This window comes from Ambystoma mexicanum, chromosome 5p (genome assembly GCF_040938575.1).
Source record: "Ambystoma mexicanum isolate Mex_15411 chromosome 5p, UKY_AmexF1_1, whole genome shotgun sequence".
Taxonomy (NCBI): domain Eukaryota; kingdom Metazoa; phylum Chordata; class Amphibia; order Caudata; family Ambystomatidae; genus Ambystoma; species Ambystoma mexicanum.
The window spans coordinates 1,200,229,372-1,200,254,363 of record NC_090930.1 but is presented as its reverse complement, the minus strand read 5'-3'; the positions used below and the strand labels follow the sequence as shown (position 1 = coordinate 1,200,254,363).

General features: G+C 46.6%; 1 protein-coding gene across 3 annotated transcripts in view; it reads left to right on the top strand.

Annotated features, from left to right (window-relative positions):
• PIGN (phosphatidylinositol glycan anchor biosynthesis class N) overlaps window positions 1-24,992 on the top strand; it is a 1,975,532-nt gene that overhangs the window by 110,313 nt on the left and 1,840,227 nt on the right. For all 3 annotated transcript variants that reach the window (XM_069613664.1, XM_069613662.1, XM_069613663.1), the window contains one exon: window positions 7,402-7,664. In XM_069613664.1, coding sequence (XP_069469765.1) covers window positions 7,423-7,664 — 242 coding nt within the window. In that variant the 5' untranslated portion in view covers window positions 7,402-7,422. The remainder of the gene's footprint in view (window positions 1-7,401; window positions 7,665-24,992) is intronic.

Here is a 24,992-nt window from a genome sequence, read left to right as displayed (position 1 = left end):
ACATAAGTAACTTCTTCCAATCTCTGCTGCCGGATCTGGAGGAGACGGAGATCCTACTTGACTGTTCCCACAGGCTGCGCCCCCGCCGAGGAACCGACACAGACCCCCCTCCGGACATAATCACAAGAGTTCACTTTTACACCACCAAGGAGGCCATCTCAGCGATAGGCCGCTCAAGGGACGAACTCTCCTTCCAGGATCTCTCCCCTATAACCCTCCAGAAGCGCAGAATGCTTCGTCCACTCCACCTTTTCCTGCGAGATCACCAGATCCGCTACCGGTGGCTGTTTCCCACGGCACTACAGTTCTCGTACAAGGGTACCGCCCGCACCATCAGCCACCTCAATGACACAGCATCAATCCGGCGCCCGGACTCCCCCAAGGGCACAGAGCCGCCCTTCTCAAGCCAAACAAGCCTTGCTCAGGATGCAGCCTCCCCCAAACCGAAACGGGCCCCCTGGTCAAGAGTGCAGAGAAGTCGCAAACCCAAATGACGAGAGCGGACTTGCCTGAAGAAGACATAGCGCAGGAGCCACTAAACCTCTGTTAAGCTCGCCGCGGACCCCATGCGGTCCATACCCTCCTCCATGGTGGATGTCACCATATTACCCCTGGAGAGAATCTCAACCATGTTGGCTATGTTACTTGTTGACAGCCTGGGTGGCCGGGGGAGCCACCGACAGTTCAAAATCAGTCCCCCCGGTCACAGTTTGGACCTCCCATTGGAGGCCGATGTTGGAAGTTCATATATCCCGTTGGAGTCTATTTCTAAAAAACCTTCAGCCACAGGAGACACCAAAGCAGCTGATTCCTCGCAGCTATGGCTGACTTAACTCGCCCCCAATCCCTCCCACAGAAAACGGACTTGGAGCGCCAGCCCCCACACCTAAAACTAAAGCTCACCACTCTGAACGTTAGGGGCTTGAGTTCCCCCCGAAGAGGAAATCCATCCTGCAAAGGCTACATAACGAAGGGACCTCAATCGCTTTCCTACAAGAAACGCACCTAATCCCAGCTGACTTTTCTCGCCTGTGAAGTAAACTCTTTCCCCTACAATTTTTGGCATCCAACGGAACTAAGAAGGGAGGCACCGCCATCCTCTTCACTAAGGACTTGAAACTGGAGATCCTGGACTCGCTAAGATGCCAGGAGGGTCGCTTTATGGAGGTCCAATGCATCATCCTCGGCCAACTTTACACCCTCATCTCAGCCTACGCTCCGAATGAACACCAGGAAGGATTCTACCAAGATCTAGAAGATTCCCTCCTTCCATTCATCGAAGGGCAAGTAATCATCGGAGGAGACTTTAACGGGGTCCCGGACCCCCTTAGGGATAGATCTCACCCCCCAACATCCAGGGACCTGAAGTTGGCAACAGCCCTGCTCCACCTGTTTCGCACGCTGAACATCGTTGACACCTGGAGGGTGCTATCCCCGGAAGAGAAAGACTTCACCTTCTACTCGTACGTGCACCGTACCTTCTCTAGAATCGACCTACTGCTGGCCTCCCCCCAGATCCTGACCTTCACGGACAATGTTACGATTGGTCACCGGATCCTCTCGGACCATGTTCCGGTCTCGCTCACCCTGCGATCCCATGACCCAGATCCTCCTCCCCACCGCCAGGGAAGCCTATATGACCCTATCTTGGGGGACAAGGCAGTGAGAGACACAATCACCAGAACAATTAAAAACTTCTTCGCTGAAAACCGCGACGAGGACATCTCCCCGGCTAACACCTGGGACACTATGAAGGCAGTGCTGAGAGGGGAACTGATCGCCCAAGGTGATCAAACAGAAGCAGGTGGCCCGCGCCACCCAGGAAGCCGATGTCTGTGAGGCCGAGGCCACCCATAAACGTAAGGGCTGGTCCCTGAAATATTATAGGGTCCTACAAATGGCGAGAAAGAGACTCGAGGCGCACTACGCCGACGCCAGAGCAAACCTGCTAACCAGAACCAAACAATGGTACTACGTCCATAACAACAAGGCTAACAAACTGCTGGTCAGTAAACTGGCTAAGGAAAAGAGCAGAAACACCATCCTGGGTCTCCGCGATGCACAGGGGACAATCCACTACGCGGATCACGAGAAACTGCGACTGGCAGCCGCCCGCCAGTCGGAAATAATGACGGCAGTCCAGCGGGACCTAGATGAGCAGTGCTCCTACATCCAAGAGGCAGCGCTTCCGCCCCTGAACCCGGAGGCGAGAGAAGAACTTGAAACGCCTATCACAAGTGAGGAAGTGGAGGAAGCCATTAAAAGCCTAAAGCCCAGGGCCCCAGGCCCAGACGGATTCTCCACACACTTCTATAAACTCTTCCGCCCCCAACTAGTGGCCCCCCTGACCCGCCTCTTCAACTCTTTCGCAGCCACTGGAACAGTGACCCCAACGATGCAGGAGTCCATCACGGTCCTCATTCTCAAGCCTGGAAAGGACCCCCAGGAGAACAGCTTGTATAGGCCCATCTCTCTGTTGAACTTGGACGCCAATATATTCCAAGATCTTGGCCAGTCGCCTAACACCTATTCTTCCGAGCATCATAGACCCGGATCAGACGGGGTTTATATACCACAGATCGACGAAAGACAACATTCCCAGGGCACTGGATCTAATAGAGGTCGCCATTCAGGACTCTCAACAACTAGCCCTGCTGGCGCTGGACTCAACCAAAGCCTTCAACAAGGTGGACTGGCCCTATCTGAGCCTCACCTTGAGGCCTTCGACTTCGGCTCAACCTCCAGGAGGATGATCCTAGCGAACTATGAAGCCCCTAAAACCCGGCTGAGAGTCAACGGCCGCTTGTCGGACCCAATCCATCCCACATGTGGAACGTGACCGGGATGTCCACTATCCCCCCTGCTCTTTGCTTTGGCCATGGAACCGTTAGCCCAGCGAGTTCGCCAGAATCCCCTGATTAGTGGCCAGAGGATCAGCTCAGGCCAACACAAAATTGCCCTCTACGCGGACGATGTGTTGCTAACCATCACAAACATCAAAGCTTCCATGAGGGCAGCCCTGACCGAAATCCAGGACTTCTGGAGGGTATCGGGATTTGCCATCAATTTCCAAAAATCAACAGCTCTTGCAGTGGGCCTGCTCTCAGGCGAGAGGGAGGCCTTAGAGAAGCACAGCCCGTTTCAATCGAGCACCCAGGCGATCCCATATTTGGGGGTTCAGATCCCTGCTCACCCAGCGAAAGGTGTTGGAAAAGGACCTTGCCCATTGGCAGACGCTGGAGATCTCGTTGTTGGGTCACATAACGACATGCAAAATGAACCTCCTCCCCGCTTCCTTTATGCCCGCGCTTCCCTCCCAACCTCAATCCCTCTTCCCCCTTTACAGCGGCTCCAAAGGAAAATCATCGGCTTTATTTGGAAAGGCAAGAAACCGCGGATCCCTCAGAGAACGATGACGGCCAGCACGAGACTGGGAGGACTGGTGGTGCCGGACCTCCGAAAATACCAAATGGCAGCACAACTGGCCCACTTTCAAGCATGGGGACTCGCCACTGGGCGCCCAAAGTGGGGAGAGATCGAACAATCCCGCCTCCCTCTCCCCCTTCGCTTTCTCCCGTTTATTCCTACCGCACTATGCCGGAGTTGGCCAGGAGTGTTGACCGCCACGAAGCAGTCGATAAAGGCATGGGTGTGGGCCCGCAGACATCGAGGGATCCCAGGAGGCTGGAGCGCATCCTCCCCAATCTTCCTCAACCCCGCCTTTTCTCCAGGAGCATACCCAAAGAACTTTAGGAACTGGGTGGCAGGAGGCCTTGAAACTTTGGGGCAGCTCTTCGAAGGGGACATCCCCCTGACCTTCGAACTCTGTAAAACGAGTTTTCAGCTAGCGGAGACAGACAGATTCACCCTTGCCCAACTGAGGCACTGGTGCTCCCACCCCCAGACTCGGGCGGCTGCAACACGACCCCTCGCCCCGCTAGAGCTCACAGTGAAGGGCCTGCCAGCCCGGGGAAAGATCTCGGCCCTCTACAAACTGTTGCAGGAAGACCCCCTCCATACTAGGCCCTCCTATATGCCCCAATGGGAGGCGGACCGCAGGCCCTGGACCCCCACTGTTGGCGTCTCTGTAGCCACCCAGGCTCCTACTTTCACATGTGGTGGACCTGCCCCAAGATAAGGGAGTTCTGGACCCAATGCCTTGCCACCATAAAGGACATCACACAGGTGGAAATTTCGTTAACGCCCGAGCAAGTCCTCCTGGGGATACCGCTCCCGGACTCTTACCCGAGAACAATGAGGAGGGCAACGGTGATTTCTCAATTCTTGTTAGCAGCCAAAATCACAGTGGCCCGCACCTGGAAGTCCGCGGAAGGACCCCTGATGACCCTCTGGTGGGTTAAACTTTGGGACATCTTGATAGCTGAAAAGGTCACGGCAGCCAAAGCGGGACTGCTCCACCATTCGCCGATATTTGGGCACCAGTCCTAGACTATGACCTGAACTACACGGCTCTGACCTACAAGACACGCCTGATCGCGAGAGCCCTCAACTCTATGGTCGACAGCTGGCCGCCTGGTCAGTCCGAATGAGGCCCGGAAACAATGCCCACTTGGGACACAGGGGTGGGGGGACGGGACATTTTGTCTTACACGCTCTGTGAGGTTAGAAGCAATGTTACTGTATATGTTCTCCTGGGTGCTGTTTATAAATAAAACATTTTTTAAAAAAAATTATATTTCGGGTCCCACTTTAGTAAAACTGAAAATTAAGGACATTTGTGAAAAAGATCTAGCAACGTCATTTGAAGTTTCTGAATGGCAGCCTATTTGTAGGCACACAAAGGAGGTATTTATGAATGCTGGACTGAAACGAGTTCAGTATAAATGTATGAACAAAGCATATTTAACCCATGCTTTGAGTCACACATTTGCTACAGAAGCTACTGCTGCCTGCGGAAGGTGTGCGTTTCCGGATGTCCACTTTATTCACATGATTTGGAATTGTCAATATGTACAAGTGCGATTGTGCCAAGTGGCAACGTATTTTTCAGAAGCCAGTGAAAGCCTCACCGAAGGTTTGTGTACTTGGCAAGGGTCCCACGAAAAAGAAGGGTGAACTAATTACTAACATTTTTTGCATTGGGGCTAGCACTTCGTAAACGTATTATTGTGTGCCACTGTAAGTTTTCTACTTTGCCAAACTTGGGCATTCACAGACTGTGGAAAGCTAAATCTAGAGCTGATCCATTTTCCTCCTTGTGGGACCATTTCTTCTTATTAGTTAAGTATCCATCATATTTGACGCCTCTATTTGTTTATTGCATAGTTTATATAAACATGTGCATTACGTTTTACAGAATGAGTTTACTTTACACGCAGCAGTAATTGAATTGTCATTGATGAATTACTGTATGGATGTTGGGGAGTATTAACTCAACAGAGGGTGGAGGCATTAAAGAGCCAAGTGGAGGAAATGAGCATAAAGGATCGGTAGAGGAAAGGAGCATACAAAATTGGTGGAGGCAAAGAAGGGGGGAAAATGGAAGACCATCAGAAGACGAGAAGGCAGGGATATTGGAAGTATAAAGGAGCAGCAGTTGGAGGAGAGAGTAAGAAAAGGGAAGTGTGGGAGGGAATTATTGTAAGTGCCTTGGAGGTATAGGAAGAGTGCCAGACCAAGAGGAAGACAAACCTATTTGTTGTCTGGGAGAAGCTGAGGAGGAACACGCCTGTGGCAAAACTGCACGGAGGTTAGATGTACAGCCAGTTTAAGGTATAGTGCCAGGCCAATATGCATGAGCGAGCATCAGCATGCAAGGAAACGTGAAGGACTAGGTCAAGAAGGCATAGGCTCGGGGCCGTGGGGCAGGGAGGTGAACTAGGACCCAAGCAGGTCTCCCCTAGATGACCGCCTAGTCTCTCTCATGTCTACATGATGTGGAGGAACCCTGATCCGAGGAGCCTAGAGCTGCCATAGAAGTACCTCTGACATCTTATTGCTACCCAACCATTGGCAAAAGGGGACAAGCCACTCACCCACCAAGAACAGATATCAGGGGAGCGACCCTTTCCTAGAGATTGTGAGTAATGCCAGGGAGAGTCTCGAGCAGAGACTAGACTGCTTGAACCAGAGAAATTCCCTTGTGAGAAAGGGCTGTAAGTGAACTGTCAAGAGAGCCAGATAGTGCCTGTTTGCACCAGGAGCATTACCCTGTGAACGCCTTTGTGAGCTTGGCTTACACTGGATCTCCTCTTTGGTAGAGCAACCAAAGATGTAGAGTGTGGCAGAGACCTCAAAAGAGGACCAAGGAAACCATCATGAATACTCTATCCTTGAACGAGACATCTGTATCTAGTGGTGCTTGCCAGTGTCTCCTGCATTTTGGAAGCACTCTACTTGTGGCACATGTAACTGTACCTGTGTGTCCTAAAGTATATAGAGCAATTACTGTTGCCAGTTTTGGGGAAATTGCTGCTATATGTTAAAAATCACCTTTTACATGTTTAAGCACCCTCTGCTCCTTCCTTGCCATGACCATATTGCAACACCTATGCTTTTCAGTATCTATGCTGGCTGTCGTTTACTCCGATAGTCGAGTATAATGCTCGCTCAAAGACCACTAGTCCTTTCACAGACCAGGTCCAACAATTTTGCTACAGAATGTCTGCAGTTATTTCCTTGATATTGTGCTTGTTTGATAGATGCTTGCAGACCATTCTCAAAAGCAGAACACATTGCTGGGGCAGCCCTACTTTCTCACTCAATTTAAGGAGCCCAATGAGGCAATATGGCTCGAGAGTAACAGCATTTTGTTCAGGCCCTTAACGAGGGTGCTGTTACCATCGAGTTCGACCCTCCCTCCTCCCCCCCATAGGTAATATCGCTGTTAGTTCCCGCAAAGTCAATCACTGGGCTCAAAGCACTCTTTTCAAACAAAAAAAACACTGGTCCATACTTGTGGTTCCATGTGATAATCTCGTTGTGAAAAAGTCGGCAGGTAGGCGACTTTTTTTCCTGACCCCTAAAATTCTTTCCCCAAATATTCTAGGAGGCGTATATATTGTTACCTTCAATCCTAGAATATTTGGTTGATTGTCTGCAGGGTGCATTTTTAAGGAAATGTCTCCAATTGGCTGCCATTTTCATTACAACATTCACTGTCCGTTTTCCATGTGGATGAACAGGACATCAACAACCAAAATGAATTGGCTTCACAAATAGTTTTCCCTCTGACGGTGCGATGTGGGCACATGAGTTATGGAGGACTTGCGCAAACGAGATTTGAAGGTGTATGATTGGGTAAATTAGAGTGTGTCTAAACCGCCTTCTGTAACTTACATTTTTTGTCTCCATTTGCTGCTAGGATGCATTATGAAAATTAAAATGGGGATTTTCAGACTAAGCTAATTCTCTTTCTTTCCCCTTCTGATGTATTCCCAGCATTGAGAAGTCTGAGGGACTATGCCCAGCGCCGCCATGAACATGAAGGTATTCTTCCTCATCGGCTTGCTGGTTCACTTTGTGTTCTTTGCCTCCATATTCGACATCTACTTCACCTCCCCCTTGGTGCACGGCATGACTCCTCACAGCACTGCCCTGCCACCTCCTGCCAAGCGGCTGGTGCTCTTCATTGCGGATGGACTGCGGGCAGACACCTTTTACAAACTGGATGAGAATGGCACTTCGAGAGCACCGTACCTGAGGTAAATACACCACACACCCTTCTCAAGAGTACATGACTTGATACAGATCCATTCCCATGACAATAACTATGGGATCTTCGCTCTTCATTCCAAGTCATATTGACAAATACCCTTGTAAGCTTGGAAGGTAGAGGCAGAATTCACACTTCGTGATAGCTTTGAGACTGCATTGTTGCCATTGTACTAGTCATATGCCTGCAGAGAAACTGGGAGTTAATTCACTATGTAGGGTCAGCATTGCCTAAACTTAAAAAATAAGCTTGTTTTTTTGTATAGCTTTGCATTTAGTAGTCAGTAAGAGTTGAATAACACACATACAGTCTTTTCATAAATCCTTTTTTATGTGTGAGTAGTATGTATTTCATATGAATCATATTTTTTTCAAAAAGGTAAGTGTGGAAAATATCAAGGAGCCCATGGGCCAATTGAGGGAGAGATCTCGAGGTTCACAAGGGTTTTGAACATTTGGTTGCACTTTCACAAGGCTGATTGTTTTAGGTTTCGCGTTCACTGTAATTTGTGGAACAGTGACATTTTAGGATCGTGTTCTACCTGCATTTTCTAAGTGCAGGGTAAGGATACATGTTGAAATCCTGCTGCTCATCTTTAGCGCCTTGCTAGATCTTCTGAGAGGGAATGTTTGTTTAGGTTGGCTGTAAAAGGGCTCCCAAGGAAAAACGCCCCCCCCCTCCCCTTTTTTATTATGCATGGTGCTGCACAGAGCAGTTTGATGCTTCTCGCTCCCTGGTACAGGTGCTGTGCCCAGTACAAAATTCTTGAACTTTGTCCATCAGGGCAAAGAACCATGCTTTTCAGATGGATGGGGCTGGGCCATAGTCACTGACCATTTGCCCCTCAAATCTGGCCCAGTGATTCCTGCAATCTGCAAGACTGTTGGAGCTGAGGTAATAGGCCCCAATATGAGTGGAAGGCTGTAGGGGAAAAAGTTTGCATGATTTGGACCTCAGGGATCGGACATTTCTCCTGTGCCATCCTTCAAGCTTCATTGTATAACAGTTATATGCAAGCATATGTAGAGATGATCATCCAACACCATATGTAATTGGAAATGTGTGCTGGTGACATGCATCTACGCCCAGTGCTTTAAGTGGGCCGGGGCCGGGCCCCGCCAGTCTCCAAAAAGTGGGGCCGAGCCGGGGCCCTGCCGGGGCCCCCCGGTCCCACCACGCCATGGCAGGACGCATTATCCCGCCACGGCCGCAGCCGCGACGGGAGATGCGCGCGCCAGTGTAACGTTAGGCATGTGGGCAGAAGTGCCAGCCAAAACCAGGAAAAAGGATTTGGACCTAACGGACAGGGAATAGCCGCTTAGTACATTTATTTTTTCATAAATACCAATAAATGTTCAAATTTCATTTCGAAAATTTATTTATTTTTATACACAATTCATATATAATGTTAAAACATTTAAATAAACAATTCAATATCAATTCAACTCAGACTGATTCACTCCTACCATTCATACTGTTTTTACTTTTTGAAACACACTACTAACATTTATATTTTAGCCTTATATAGAAAGGCCTCTTGTTGTATTAACATAATTCCACAATAGTCCTCCATCCACTGTTCTGATGGTTCCGTCTGTGTGTGTTAATCACGCCGACTTTAGTCTACACGTGTTTCAGTTGTCTATTTTCGGGACGTCAATATTCGTCGACCCTCAATTGATACAACCTTCTTCAGGACAAGATTAATGGGAACTTGTTTTATTCCCACAGTGATCAAGTAGGGTGAGTGTCACCACCTAAAATACAATATAAGAGTTTAGAACGCTAAAGACTACAACAGCATTTAAAACTAATTTTAAAACAAATTTTAAATCCATTCTATATTGGCTATTCCCTCTTATTTGGAACACAGTAAATGTGAAAATATGATTCTCAAAAGTAATCATAGTGCAATATCCGTGAGTGATTACCTTTCCACCCACTTATATTACTACCTGGATGAATCCTATTTGCATTTTATAGATTAATGGCCGTCTTGTTCTACCCACCAACCTAGATGCCAACAAACAAACCGTTTTATTTTTTAGAACGTGATACTTACTTAACATGGAATCCACATAGTTCCCTCTATTTATACAATACAAATGGCCCTATTTCTTCAAGGGGGGTTCTTCACACTTCTGATAGTTGCCTAGAAAGGGAGACCTAAGAAAGGGAGAGGGGGGAGGGAGGGAGAGAAGGGAGAGTGTTACCAGGGAATGGATATTAGACTGTATCTCTAGATGTGCAAGCGGGATGGTACTTACAGGTAGCTAAGGTTAGATTCTAAATCCGAAGGTATTTCACAGCCAGCAACTTAGTGTAGCGACCATGATGTAGATATTGTTGACAATTCTGCAATTCGACAAATGAATAAATAAATAAATAAATGTGGACATAGTAGCAACAAATCTTGCACAAGGCCACACTATTTCCCTTCTGTGTGGTCTAGACGTATAGATACAGCCGACCCTTTCAAGTCTGCACTTTATTCCCGTGTTTGGATGTTCTATGACATGCCCCAAGTCTACTAGCCAAGTCTATGTTTACCCTCCCATTCACCAACCACTCCTCGCATTAGGTCAACCTGTGATTAATTCTTTTGCCCCAAAGTGACAGTCATCGCGCGTGCGATTGCCTTGCAGTTCAGTCTGTTACTTCCGAACGTCCGCAGTGTTCGATTTGCTTCTCTCTCCTCCGGCGCTGTTTGTAGTACCGCGACGCGTGTCTCTTAAAGCTCGCGTCATAATCACAATCGCACTAGAGAGGGGACTGGGTTAGATAGGTGGATGGCTCACATCGTAGTCATACTGGCAATAGAAAGGGGACTGCAGAAAATCAATCGTAGATGCCATATTTAGTTCGCGAACCTCGACGGGGGATTTATTTATCTTTATCATTTTTTCGATGTTCATGGATGAACGCACTTGCTGTTGTTGTATATGGTGCCTATCCCTTGCGGGATCCACCCGCATAATGGATATATATTTATATATACATATGGTATGATAATGCCTGTCTTAGTTTACTCGAATGCGATGATGTCAATTCTTATGCAATATAAAAATTCATCATTAATCAATCGCTACAATTCATGCATTGGCAGTAAATAAGGAGTGATCCGTTCTCTTTAGGGTGCAAAAGTGGTGATATCAATACCTGTGCAATTATTGCATGGAACAATGAATAGGGGTTAATCCTTTCTGTTTAGTGTGCAAATGCGGTAATATCGTTACTTGTGCAATTAAAGGGTCATCATAAATAAGTCATTATAATTCATGTGTTAGCAAAGGATCTGGGTCAATCAATTCTCCTTAGTATGTGATGAGGGCTCCCCATTCCACCGAAATATTGAGGCCTTTATTGACTGTATCAAGGCGATATATCCATCGTTGTTCTAGTTTATGGAGCATAGTGGATATATCCCCTCCTCTTTTGGACAATTGAACAGTCTGTAACACAAACCATCTTAGGTCAGTATCTTTGTGTTCTTTCAAATTAAAATGGTCCACAAGTGGCTTATCAGCCACTTTATTTCGTATACAGCTCCGGTGTTCACCTATACGTTGGCGCACCTCTCTAGTCGTTTTCCCCACGTACATCAGTTAGCAAGGACAACTAATAATGTAAATGGCATTCTTAGTGCGACAATTAGTATGCGTCTTTAAATGCCATTTTACCGAACCATAATTAAATTCATGTTTGGTCTCTGTCAGTGGACAGGACACACAATTGCCACATTTATAGTGGCCAATTATAGGGGGTAAACCCCATTGATTCAGTATAGTTTGCTCAAAATTAGAGTCTCTGTAGGTATGTACCAAACGTTGCCTTAGATTCTGATTTTTCTTAAAGGCAAAAATAGGTTTTTTTGAAAGAGTTCCTGATTGTTTAATTATGTCCCAGTTGCGGTTCACAATCTTTTTAATTTCATTACTAACAGGATTAAAGGTTGTTACGCACACTAATCTATCCTGTTGTTTCTTTTCTTTCAATCGCAGGCATTCATCTCTGTTCCTATTCAACGCCCTTTTTAAATTGTTCTTAACCAGTTTATGGGGATAGCCTCTGTCCAGTAGCCTAGCTTTCAGAACTTCTGCATGCCTTTTATATTCGTCCTTCTCTGTACAGTTCCTCCGTATCCTCAAAAACTGTCCGTAGGGCAAATTTTGGCGTAGGCCCACTGGATGAAAACTCGAATAGTGCAGGAGGGTATTCTTGTCGGTTGGCTTCCGATAGAGAGTAGTAACAAGTTTGGTATTCGACTTCTTGATAAGTAGATCTAAAAAACTTACTTGCTCTGTGTCCTATTCCATCGTGAATTTAATGTTATTATCACAGGTATTGAGCCATTCATGGAATTGGTTCAGTGTTTCATTTGTACCCCTCCATATTAGAAACACATCGTCAATGTATCTATGCCAAGCCCGTATACCATTATACAGATCTCCTTGCTGCTTAAGTTGGCTTGATACGCCAGAGATGTATTTCTCTTCATAATCCGCCATGAACAGATTTGCTACATCTGGGGCAAAAGTTGCCCCCATGCTAACTCCCTTTCGTTGTTTGTAGAACGTTTGTTTGAATAGAAAGAAGTTCTCAGTCATAGCTAGACGTGCACATTCTTGTATAAACTTGGTAGGTGGAACATGTGGTTCTAGTCTCTCTTGATTATGAAGAGAAATACATCTCTGGCGTATCAAGCCAACTTAAGCAGCAAGGAGATCTGTATAATGGTATGAAACACTGAACCAATTCCATGAATGGCTCAATACCTGTGATAATAACATTAAATTCACGAATACCCTCCTGCACTATTCGAGTTTTCATCCAGTGGGCCTACGCCAAAATTTGCCTTACGGACAGTTTTTGAGGATACGGAGGAACTGTACAGAGAAGGACGAATATAAAAGGCATGCAGAAGTTCTGAAAGCTAGGCTACTGGACAGAGGCTATCCCCATAAACTGGTTAAGAACAATTTAAAAAGGGCGTTGAATAGGAACAGAGATGAATGCCTGCGATTGAAAGAAAAGAAACAACAGGATAGATTAGTGTGCGTAACAACCTTTAATCCTGTTAGTAATGAAATTAAAAAGATTGTGAACCGCAACTGGGACATAATTAAACAATCAGGAACTCTTTCAAAAAAACCTATTTTTGCCTTTAAGAAAAATCAGAATCTAAGGCAACGTTTGGTACATACCTACAGAGACTCTAATTTTGAGCAAACTATACTGAATCAATGGGGTTTACCCCCTATAATTGGCCACTATAAATGTGGCAATTGTGTGTCCTGTCCACTGACAGAGACCAAACATGAATTTAATTATGGTTCGGTAAAATGGCATTTAAAGACGCATACTAATTGTCGCACTAAGAATGCCATTTACATTATTAGTTGTCCTTGCAAACTGATGTACGTGGGGAAAACGACTAGAGAGGTGCGCCAACGTATAGGTGAACACCGGAGCTGTATACGAAATAAAGTGGCTGATAAGCCACTTGTGGACCATTTTAATTTGAAAGAACACAAAGATACTGACCTAAGATGGTTTGTGTTACAGACTGTTCAATTGTCCAAAAGAGGAGGGGATATATCCACTATGCTCCATAAACTAGAACAACGATGGATATATCGCCTTGATACAGTCAATAAAGGCCTCAATATTTCGGTGGAATGGGGAGCCCTCATCACATACTAAGGAGAATTGATTGACCCAGATCCTTTGCTAATACATGAATTATAATGACTTATTTATGATGACCCTTTAATTGCACAAGTAACGATATTACCGCATTTGCACACTAAACAGAAAGGATTAACCCCTATTCATTGTTCCATGCAATAATTGCACAGGTATTGATATCACCACTTTTGCACCCTAAAGAGAACGGATAACTCCTTATTTACTGCCAATGCATGAATTGTAGTGATTGATTAATGATGACTTTTTATATTGCATAAGAATTGACATCATCGCATTCGAGTAAACTAAGACAGGCATTATCATACCATATGTATATATAAATATATATCCATTATGCGGGTGGATCCCGCAAGGGATAGGCACCATATACAACAACAGCAAGTGCGTTCATCCATGAACATCGAAAAAATGATAAAGATAAATAAATCCCCCGTCGAGGTTCGCGAACTAAATATGGCATCTACGATTGATTTTCTGCAGTCCCCTTTCTATTGCCAGTATGACTACGATGTGAGCCATCCACCTATCTAACCCAGTCCCCTCTCTAGTGCGATTGTGATTATGACGCGAGCTTTAAGAGACACGCGTCGCGGTACTACAAACAGCGCCGGAGGAGAGAGAAGCAAATCGAACACTGCGGACGTTCGGAAGTAACAGACTGAACTGCAAGGTAATCGCACGCGCGATGACTGTCACTTTGGGGCAAAAGAATTAATCACAGGTTGACCTAATGCGAGGAGTGGTTGGTGAATGGGAGGGTAAACATAGACTTGGCTAGTAGACTTGGGGCATGTCATAGAACATCCAAACACGGGAATAAAGTGCAGACTTGAAAGGGTCGGCTGTATCTATACGTCTAGACCACACAGAAGGGAAATAGTGTGGCCTTGTGCAAGATTTGTTGCTACTATGTCCACATTTATTTATTTATTTATTCATTTGTCGAATTGCAGAATTGTCAACAATATCGACATCATGGTCGCTACACTAAGTTGCTGGCTGTGAAATACCTTCGGATTTAGAATCTAACCTTAGCTACCTGTAAGTTCCATCCCGCTTGCACATCTAGAGATACAGTCTAATATCCATTCCCTGGTAACACTCTCCCTTCTCTCCCTCCCTCCCCCCTCTCCCTTTCTTAGGTCTCCCTTTCTAGGCAACTATCAGAAGTGTGAAGAACCCCCCTTGAAGAAATAGGGCCATTTGTATTGTATAAATAGAGGGAACTATGTGGATTCCATGTTAAGTAAGTATCACGTTCTAAAAAATAAAACGGTTTGTTTGTTGGCATCTAGGTTGGTGGGTAGAACAAGACGGCCATTAATCTATAAAATGCAAATAGGATTCATCCAGGTAGTAATATAAGTGGGTGGAAAGGTAATCACTCACGGATATTGCACTATGATTACTTTTGAGAATCATATTTTCACATTTACTGTGTTCCAAATAAGAGGGAATAGCCAATATAGAATGGATTTAAAATTTGTTTTAAAATTAGTTTTAAATGCTGTTGTAGTCTTTAGCGTTCTAAACTCTTATATTGTATTTTAGGTGGTGACACTCACCCTACTTGATCACTGTGGGAATAAAACAAGTTCCCATTAATCTTGTCCTGAAGAAGGTTGTATCAATTGAGGGTCGACGAATATTGACGTCCCGAAAATAGACAACTGAAACACGTGTAGACTAAAGTCGGCGTGATTAACACACACAGACGGAACCATCAGAACAGTGGATGGAGGACTATTGTGGAATTATGTTAATACAACAAGAGGCCTTTCTATATAAGGCTAAAATATAAATGTTAGTAGTGTGTTTCAAAAAGTAAAAACAGTATGAATGGTAGGAGTGAATCAGTCTGAGTTGAATTGATATTGAATTGTTTATTTAAATGTTTTAACATTATATATGAATTGTGTATAAAAATAAATAAATTTTCGAAATGAAATTTGAACATTTATTGGTATTTATGAAAAAATAAATGTACTAAGCGGCTATTCCCTGTCCGTTAGGTCCAAATCCTTTTTCCTGGTTTTGAGTATATGACGCCTGAAGGACCTCGGACTACAAGCAGGCACCCCTTTTTGTGTATAAGAAGTGCCAGCCAGCCACAGCGTCGCTGAGGCTGGCTGGCACTTCTGTCAGTCACTGTAACTTCCCCGATGACCCCCCATCTGAGGGGTCATCAGGGAAGTTACAGTTCCTTCGTTTGCCCTCGCCAGGTCACTGACCCTCTGTGAACCTGCAGGCTCCATGATCTAATACGTAGATTACATCACGGAGCCCGCGGGTTCCCAGAGGGTGAAAGACGCCTTGGGCTCTGTGATCTCTGCTCAGAGCAGCGATCACTGAGCCCGAGGTGCCTGTCTCCTTTGGCAAATCTTTATAAAAGATGCCTTGAAATGTGTACGTTTCAAGCCATTTTTTATAAACGTAGAAATATTTCTACGTTTATAACAGACGGCTTGAAACGTACACAATTCAAGGCATCTTTTATAAAGCTTTGTCGACGGACAAAACCACCTTGGGTTTTGTCCGTCCTCAACGCTTTATAAAAGATGGCTTGTACGTTTCAAGCCATCTTTTATGAACATAGAAATATGTTACAAATGTCTATGTTTATGAAAGGTGGCTTGAAAAGTACACAAACCATAGTAAGGGAAGCACACAAGTGTGCGTAACTTACTATGGTTTGTACACTTTCAAGCCACCTTTTATAAACATAGAAATATGTAACATTGCTATGTTTATAAAAGAAGGCTTGAAAAATACACAAACCATACTAGTACGCATACAAATATATAAATGCTCTACTACATTTATATATCGCATACAAATATATAAATGCTCTACTACATTTATATATTTGTTTGCGCACCCTACTATGATTTGTGCACTTTTAGGCCACGCCCACAGCGGATGCCATGCCCCCAAACGAGGGCCCCCCTCAATTTCTTACCCCACTTAAAGCACTGTCTACGCCCCAGAAAGGAGAGTCAGTGGCCATCATTGCAAGTTTGCCGGTCCAGGGAAAAAGTGCTGGTATTTCCGTGTACTGGCACTTTTCCAGACCGGCAAACTACAAGTTTTCCGGTGGGCTTACCTGATTTACCTCCACGAAAGAGCTGGGACCATTAGCCCCCCCCGCCCCCCCATGGGCAGGGGATTACGAGGGCTGAGTGGGTGCTGGGGCCTGACAATAAAAGACGAATCCAAGTAAAACTAAAGCCAAAGGCAGGGTGCGTGAAGGGGGGTGGGGGGCTTGAGGTGCTGGAAGGGCTTAGCGAGAAAAAGAGGGGGAGAAAGATGAAGGTTGGGGGTAGCGCATGGAAAAGGGCAAAGAAAATGAGCACAGGCATGAAAGGAGAAAACGCAGAAAGAAACTGTACAAGAATGCCTGAAAGAAAAGAGGGTGGAAAGTGAATAGTGCATGGAAAACAAAAGGCAATTAACGAGGAAGAGCGGCAAACCAAGTGTTAAATGAGAAAAAAAACAGTAAAGGAAAGGGGATAAAAGATCAAAAGAAAGTATGAAATTGAACAAAATGAAAAGGAATACAGAATGAAATTTAAAAAAAGAAATAATGTAAGAGGGAGATAATGCTGGCCGAAAGTAGGAACATGCAGTAGAAGGGCTCAGGAAAGGTTGCGCTGTAAACACGGAAAAAGGCAACAGGATGAAAGAAGGAATGCTCTCACATTTCCCTGGATCTTGGGTGCCGCCTGTTCCATATCAAGTAGGTTCTGTGCCTGGACAAGTTGTAGTTACTGTAAGGAAGGCATGGTATCAAACAATAAGACAGACACAAGTAATCACAGTTTAAGGATGTTTATTGAACATTAACTGGATTTGTAAAATGCCTATCTAACCCTAAATCTAAAGATGGGAGCGAGCTATGACCATCAAATAATAATAATGCAGTCCTAGTGGTGTCTTGTCAAAATAAAAGGGCCTGTACACTTCCCCTAGGGCGTGGGTAGCAGTGAATGGAGATTATTCCTGTTGGTTTGGGTTGAGTAGGGGGATTAGGCAGGGTTGTCCTCTCTCCCCCTCGTTCTTCGCACTCACATTAGAGCCCCTCACGCAGAAGATTAGAGAGGACATTAAAGTAGAGGGATTCTGTGTAGGAGGGGTGGAATATAAAGTCGCACTATATCCGGACGATATGCTGCTGCACATAGTGAACCCCATGCCATCTGTTCCAGCAGTGGTCCGGCTGATCGAGCAATGTGGCTCCCTGGCTGGCTTTAAGATCAATACATCGAAATCAGTCATTTTCCCCCTGGATAGGGATAGAGATGGAGAAATAGGTATTTTTGCACCGCTGGGGATGCAGATTAGTTTGGGAATCAATGTCACAAGGGAAATAGGGCATCTTTTCGGGCTAATTTCCACCCCACCCCTCCAACCCCCTCCATCCCTGATGTCCAGGCTTAAAGTGGATTTGATGAAGTGGAGCAAGCTAACAGTATTGTGGTTGGGCCAACTCAATGCTTTAAAGATGGCCTTCCTACCTAGACTCCTGTGCCTGTTTCAGATGCTCTCCGTCCATATTCCAGAATCTTTCTTTCAGGAGACAAAGAGCGCCTTATTGAGATTTCTTTGGCAGGGGAAGAAGGCCAGGATAGAATGGGACTTTTGGTACTTCCCAAGGAAAAAGGACGGGTAGGTCTCCCAGATGTGAAACGCTATTATAAGGACACTCAACATAGAGTTTTGATACCTCATCTCAGAGCCCAAGGGGATCTCCAATGGATTGCACTTGACAACCTACACCTGCCACTAGCCACTGTTGGGGAATGACAAAGAGAGAGAGGGTACCAAGAGATAGGCTCCCCCATAGAATTCGCAAACATCCTCTAGTGGGGACCATTTGGAGAAAGGGGGCAGAAATGAAGGGAGTCATGACATGGCCCTCCCCATTGGGTCATCTTTGGGTCCCGAGAGTCAGGGACTTGATCCCGAACCTGGAAAGATTCCAGAAATGGTTTGAAGCGGCCCTGGGACGAATTGGTCAGCGATGGAGGGGAGATAGGTTCATAGACCTTCTTTATCTGGAGGAGGCACTGGGCATAGACAAACTCTGTCTTCTTGTGCCTACATTTGAAGGGGGCACTGACTGAAAGTGGTAAGAGTGAACAGATAAGGCAAGAACTCACTCCCTTCGAAAACCTTCTAGACACCAGGACGGAAAAGAAGGGTCTGATTTCCACAATGTTCGGTGCCCTTGTGGAATCAGAGACTGGGTCCACAGAAAAATTGAAAGTGAGGTGGGAACGGGGCTTGGAAGAGGAAATAGATCCCACCCTGTGGGGGAGACACTGTAGGGGGGCTTCGCAGACATCAATCTCATGTCAATATAAACTACATGCCATCAAGCTTCTACACCAGTGGCAATACGACCCGGCCTGACTTTCTAAAATGTAACAGAATGTCAGTCCAAGTTGTTGGCAGGAATGTGGAGCAAGGGTCGACTATTGGCACATGTGTTGGGGGTGCCCGAATGTGCAGTTCTTTTGTGATGAAGTCCTGGTGTGGGTTAAAGAAGTAGATGGGATCCATCGGGTCAAATCCCCCCTGACAGTTCTATTTGGCCTGGAGAGGCAAGACTGAGACCTTGTTAGACCGCCTGAGATGGTCTCTGGCCTATTACTAGCAGCAAGAGCGTGCCTGGTCACAAAATGGAAAAGTGCCCACACCCCAGATAAAAAGGAATGGGTTCATGTTTCTAGGAATTTATATGTGATGGAATGAATAACAGCAAGACTGCATGGGCAGGCAGGTACTCTGGAGGCTGAGTGCAGAGGATTCGTGGATACATTCTTGAGACCCGAGGCACACCTCGGGTAGAGGAAGAAATGATAGAATAAGAACGCGGGAGCTGGGAGTCTTCTGGGGACAAAGCCATGAGTGGGGCCGAAACTGCTTAGGGATCCTGATAAATGAGGGCGCCATAGAGGCGGCTCTGCACCAATGGTTTTGTGTTTCAGAATGTTATAGCAAGCCAACAGTTTAAAGAATGGGTTTGAGCTGGGGCAAACAGTACCAAGGGGGAGGGTGCGGATGGAGGCGGGTGGGGTAGGAATTGGCCAATAATGTTTTGTAAGGGGGGCATATGGAACACTGAATGTTATTTTATTTATTCTGTTAACAAGAGGCCATATGCCTTTCAAAAGTTGTTTGTTTTAAACAAAAATCCTTAATAAAGATAAGTTTGAAATATAAACTAAAAGGGCCTATACTAATAAACCTATTGCCAATCCTTGCTTCTAAATACAAATAGTGTGGGAAACAATGTTATGCAAAAGAAAAGTGTTCAAGAAATGATATGTCCGGATATTCAAGCCGTTGGTTCCCTTCCCCACGTTTTCAGCACAGGATAAGGCAGCACACTCGAGTTTAGCACAGTCACATGACTCAAAGGGGAGAACTGTTATTCAAAGAAGGTTCGTTGTTTCTGCCTACGACCGACTTACAAGAAGAAGCAATGGCCTGGTGTCATGACGTACCATTAGCAGGACACAAGGGACAAAATGCCACTTTAGAATTGGTTTCTAGACAATTCTGGTGGCCCACGATGGCAAAAGATGTCAGGAACTATGTCGCCTCATGTCCTGTATGTGCCCAGAGTAAATACGCATATTGCAAACCCCTGGGTCTTCTACAGCAGGAAACCCCTCCAGAAGGTCCGTGGCAACACATCTCCACTGATTTCATTGTAGATTTACCCGTTTCTAACAGATACTCAGCCATCATGGTCACGGTCGATTCATTCAGCAAATTGGCTCATTTCTCACCCTTAAAAGGGTTACCCACAGCAGGCATTACTGCAGAGGTGTTTTTGAGAGACGTGGTCAGATTACACGGACTACCCCAGACCATAGTATCAGATCACGGCTCACAATTCACATCAAAATTTTGGACTGTTCTATGCAAATCTCTAGGAATGAAAAGATCCCTTTCGTCTGGGTTTCATCCGGAAAGCAACGGACAAACCAAACGTCTCAATGCCACTTTAGAACAGTACATCAAGTGATTTTGTAATCAAGAACAGAGTGATTGGTATCAGCTTCTGCCCATGGCAGAATTTTCCTACAACACCAGACATTCCTCTACAGGTATGAGTCCCTTCTCATGCACCAATGGATTCCACCCCAGACACATACCTCTGTTTGGTCAGAATTCTTCTAATGTACCCTCTGTTGATCTGCTCATGAATACTCTGCAAGACCTTCACAGGAAGACACGAGCCAACTTTGAGATGGCACTTCATAAGAGCTAAAGGTGGGCGGATCTCAAGAGACAACCCAACCCTGAATGGGAAATTGGTACCAAAGTATGGTTGTCAACCAAATACCTACCTAGGTGGATACACCGAGGCAAGTTCTCTCCCCGTTACATTGGACCCTTCCGGATCACGGCTAAAATTAATCCGGTAGCCTTTCGCTTGTCTCTGCCAGCCAAACTACAAAGAATCCATCCGGTGTTTCACACCTCATTACTGAAAGAATACACAGAGGACTTACACAAAATAAAAATAAAAAAGACAATCGGATTCCAGCAGAAAGAAAGAACCAATGGATGCCTTGTTTGTCGTTTGCTAGTGGGTTTTGCTTCCACTTGAACGGCTCCTTGCCTCCTTCCGTTCTGGACTACTTACCTCTCCGTTTGCGCGCGGCGTCTGTCGCCGTAACCTGTTTGCCTCTCTCTCAACCCTTCCTGCTACTGCTGTACTCTCTCCCGTGCTGGACGGTTCCCCAGCTTTCATTGTTTTCTGTGAGCGGTGTCTACCGTCGGAGCTGTGTGTTCCTGAGACACGGTCCTTTCCTTGTGTTCCATTATCTCCGCGTGTTAACCGCACGCCTGCTGGACCTCTACCCGGCCAACAAGCAACCGCCTACAATGACAACAACCAGTGCATTCTGGTACTTGTAGGCAATCCTACCCTCGCCTTCACTCTTACTGGATTTCTCTACGGACTGCATCAGCTACCATCCATATCAAGATCTACCAGGGTTTTTTTCATCCAGTTTTTCCCTGGTTTGGGGTGGGCTTCCTGGAGTCCCCGCTGCCGGGCACATAGCCTCTTTGGCAAAGTGGACTCTAGCCAAGCCCGTCCTTCTCTCTTCAAATCCAAGAGCAAGATCGAAACCAAGTCCACAAGAACCACCTGGAGAGAAAAGAAGAAGGAAAGTTTTACAGACGAATCTACTGCGTCTCCAACAGATTCATGAGGTGAGGAGTGGGCTAGTGGGGCTAGTTGTATAGACACCGTACTAGATCAACCTGTCAAACGTGAGACCTGCACACCCGTGAAGATCTGCTCTCTAACCTTGATTCCAGCATTCCTTGTGTCCTCATCCTCCTTGATCTTTCCTCTGCTTTCGACACGGTCAACCACGCCATCTTGATAAATCGTCTCAGTGAGAACCTGGGCAACAAGGATAAGGCCCTGGAGTGCTTGACCTGCTTCCTGTTGGACCGCCCCTCCCAGGTCCAACTTAATCCATTTCTCTCTGCCACCTCTCTCTACCTGTGACTTCCCCCAGGGCTCTATCTTCTCAACCTGGTTTTTCAACCTCTACTTGGCTCCTTTGTCCCACATGATCTCTACCTTCTCCGACTTTCAGTGTTATGCGGATGACGCTCCGCTTTCCTTCAGGCTCCCCTGAGCCTTCTCTCTCGCTCATTCCTGATTGTCGATCTGCGATTCAGGACTGGTGTGCCGCCAACAATCTCTGCCTTAATGCCAGTAAGGTGGAGATCCTTCTCATTAATATGATATATGATATGGCATTTATAATGCGCCTATACACAAGTGTTTCAAGGCGCGATGAGGCAAGGTAGGGGGAACAGAGGGAAGACAGAGACAACAATCTTACCAGACCAGGTGACATTGAGATCGCGCAAGTGCAGGGGAGGGGGGGATTACGAGGGGAAGGGGGCATTGCATTGCATAAACAGTAATATAAATGAAGACAATAAATAAAAAGTGTGGCCCGCTGGTGACAAGTGCCAGGTTAAGTGCAGACGTCAGGTGTCAAGTGCTGGTAAGGGGCCGTAGGCATACAGAACAGTCTCCTAGTGCAAGGCTTGCAAGGGGGCAGTGCAGGTGTACAACTGGCGTGGCAGGGACCTGGGCCCGAGATCAGAGGATAGCCAGGTAGCCAGTGCAATTTCAGTTTCTGCCAGGAGATCAGCAGGGGAGAGGAGGAGAGAAAGCATAAGCAAAGAGGAAGGTCTTGAGGTGCTTCTAGAACTGGAGATGGTCCTCCATTTCAGAGAGGTAGGGAGGCTGTTCCACAGGGAGGCCGCAGCCAAGGAAAGAGAACTACCACCAACTCGTTGCTTGGAGAAGCGACTGACCTTGAGGGAGTTGGAGGCAGGTGAGTGAAGAGCTCGAGAAGGGAGATATTTAGGAAGAGAGAGTTGAAGGTATTGAGGCCCCAGGCCGTAGAAGGCTTTGCGGACAATGCAGAGGGTTTTGAACTTAATCCTCGCCGCCACTAGGAGCCAGTGCAGAGATTTCCGTCCTGGAGAGATACGATCCCTGGACTTGAGGCCAAGGACAAGTCTTGCAGTCCTGTTTTGGATGAGTTGCAGAGGGTAGAGGTAGGCATATGTACAAAGAGGCTGTTGCAGTAGTCCAGCCTAGAGAGAACCAGAGCTCTGGAGGCAGTGAGCTTCTGTTGGAAGGAGAGGAAAGGAAAAATACCTCTGAGGAGGTGCAGCTGGTGGTGTGTCTTCTTAGAGACTTCAGAGATGTGAGGAGAGAAGGAGAGTGTGGAGTTGAATATGACCCAGAAGCTTTTAGCCTCACAGGTGGGAGCAGCCAGGAAGAGGCCAAGAGAGGCAGGCCAGAGAGTGAATGGAAAGGAGGGAGCAGGTGTGTCGATGAGGAGAATCTCAGTCTTACTGGCATTAAGGCAGAGATCATTGGCGGCGCACCACTTCTGGATAGCGGACAGACAGTCAGAGATGAGAGAAGAAGAAGAGGTAGCTGAGGGGAGGCTGAAAATGAGTTGAGTGTCATCCCCATAGCACTGAAATTTGGGGCAGAGAGTGGCAATATGGTGGACAAGAAGTGCCAGGTATTGCTTGAACAGCCAGGGAGAGAGGTTAGACCCCTCGGGAACACCACAGGTAGAGATAGAGGAGAGGAAGGACCCAAGTTGGACCTGGGAGGGTCAATCGGACAGGAAAGAAGTCAGCCAACCCAGGGCCTGATCGGACATACTCAGGTTATCACGGAGACGGTTGAGCAGGATGGCATGATTGACCATATCAAGTGCAGAAGAGAGATCAAGTAAGATGAGGACACGGGGTGTTGGAATCAAGGTTGGAGAGCAGGTCTTCACAGATGTTCAGGAGAGCAGTTTCCATGCTTCCGGCAGCTCTGAGGCCAGACTGATGGTCATGGAGACAATCAACCGATTCAGTGTGACGGTTAAGCTGGGAGATGGGCATCTTTTCTAGGAGTTTGCCCAGGAAAGGAGTGATGGCATTTGGGCGATAGCTAGTTGAGCAGGAAGGGTCGGCCAAGGGTTTCTTAAGAAGATGGTGCACAAGGGAGTTATTCAGGGGGGAAGGGAAGACTCCAGTGACGATGAAGTGGTTGCAGAAGTCAGCCAGAGCAGGAGCCAGGGTGTCCTTGTGGTCTTTGTTGGTTTTGAAGGAACAGAGGTGAACCTGGTTTGACGAGACGTTAATAGATCAGACTTGTCTAGAAACCTCACCTGGGGAGAAGAAGGGAAAGGCAGAGAAGGAGAGAGGAGAGGTGGCTGAAGAAGGGCCGGAGGAAAAGTAGGGAGTAGAGGGAGGAGGGGGAGAGGAGGAGAGAGAGGAAAGGATATCCTGGGTTTTAGAGATGAAATGAGAGGCCCGGGCCATGCACAGGGCCTGGGAGGGAACAGGAGAGATAGAGACTGCAACAGGATTGGCCAACTCCTTGCAGATTTTAAAGAGTTCAGCCGAGTTGTTAGATGCCACAGAGACCCGGGCTTGGATGTGGGCTCTCTTCTTGGTGCTGACAGAGAGCCGGTATCGCCTTTGGAGCAGTCGGCAGGCCAGTTTGTCAGAGGATGTACCAGAAGCGTGCCAATTCCTCTCAACCACCTTGCAATTTCGTTTAAGGGTGACGAGGTCTGAGTCATACCAAGAGTTGCATTTGGCTTTGTGCTTCAACCAGATCCTCATGACAGGGGCAAGAACATCAAGAGTATCAGATATAGCAGAGCATGGAAAGGGCTGCGTCAGGGTGTGAGTCAGCCAAAGGGTGGGGAGTTAGAAGGTGAGTTGAAAGCCTCAACTGACACACGCTTCATGGGTCGGATAACCAAGAAGGTAGGTGGCAGTGCTGGGGTTGGCTTGGCCTGAGGGGTGCAGGGGGTGAGCTGGGAGGAAAGGAGAAAGTGATCACTTCAGAGAGAGGAGTGGTTAGAGGGATCAAAAAGAGAAGGTCTAAAGAGATCAGAACATCCAGAGCGTGCCCTGCAGAGTGAGTCGGGCCAGAGGGGAGAACAGCGAGTGTCACAGAGGTTGCAAAAGAGTCCAGTGGAAGGACAGGAAGCATTCAGGTGGATGTTAAAGTCTCCAAGAAGGAGGAGTT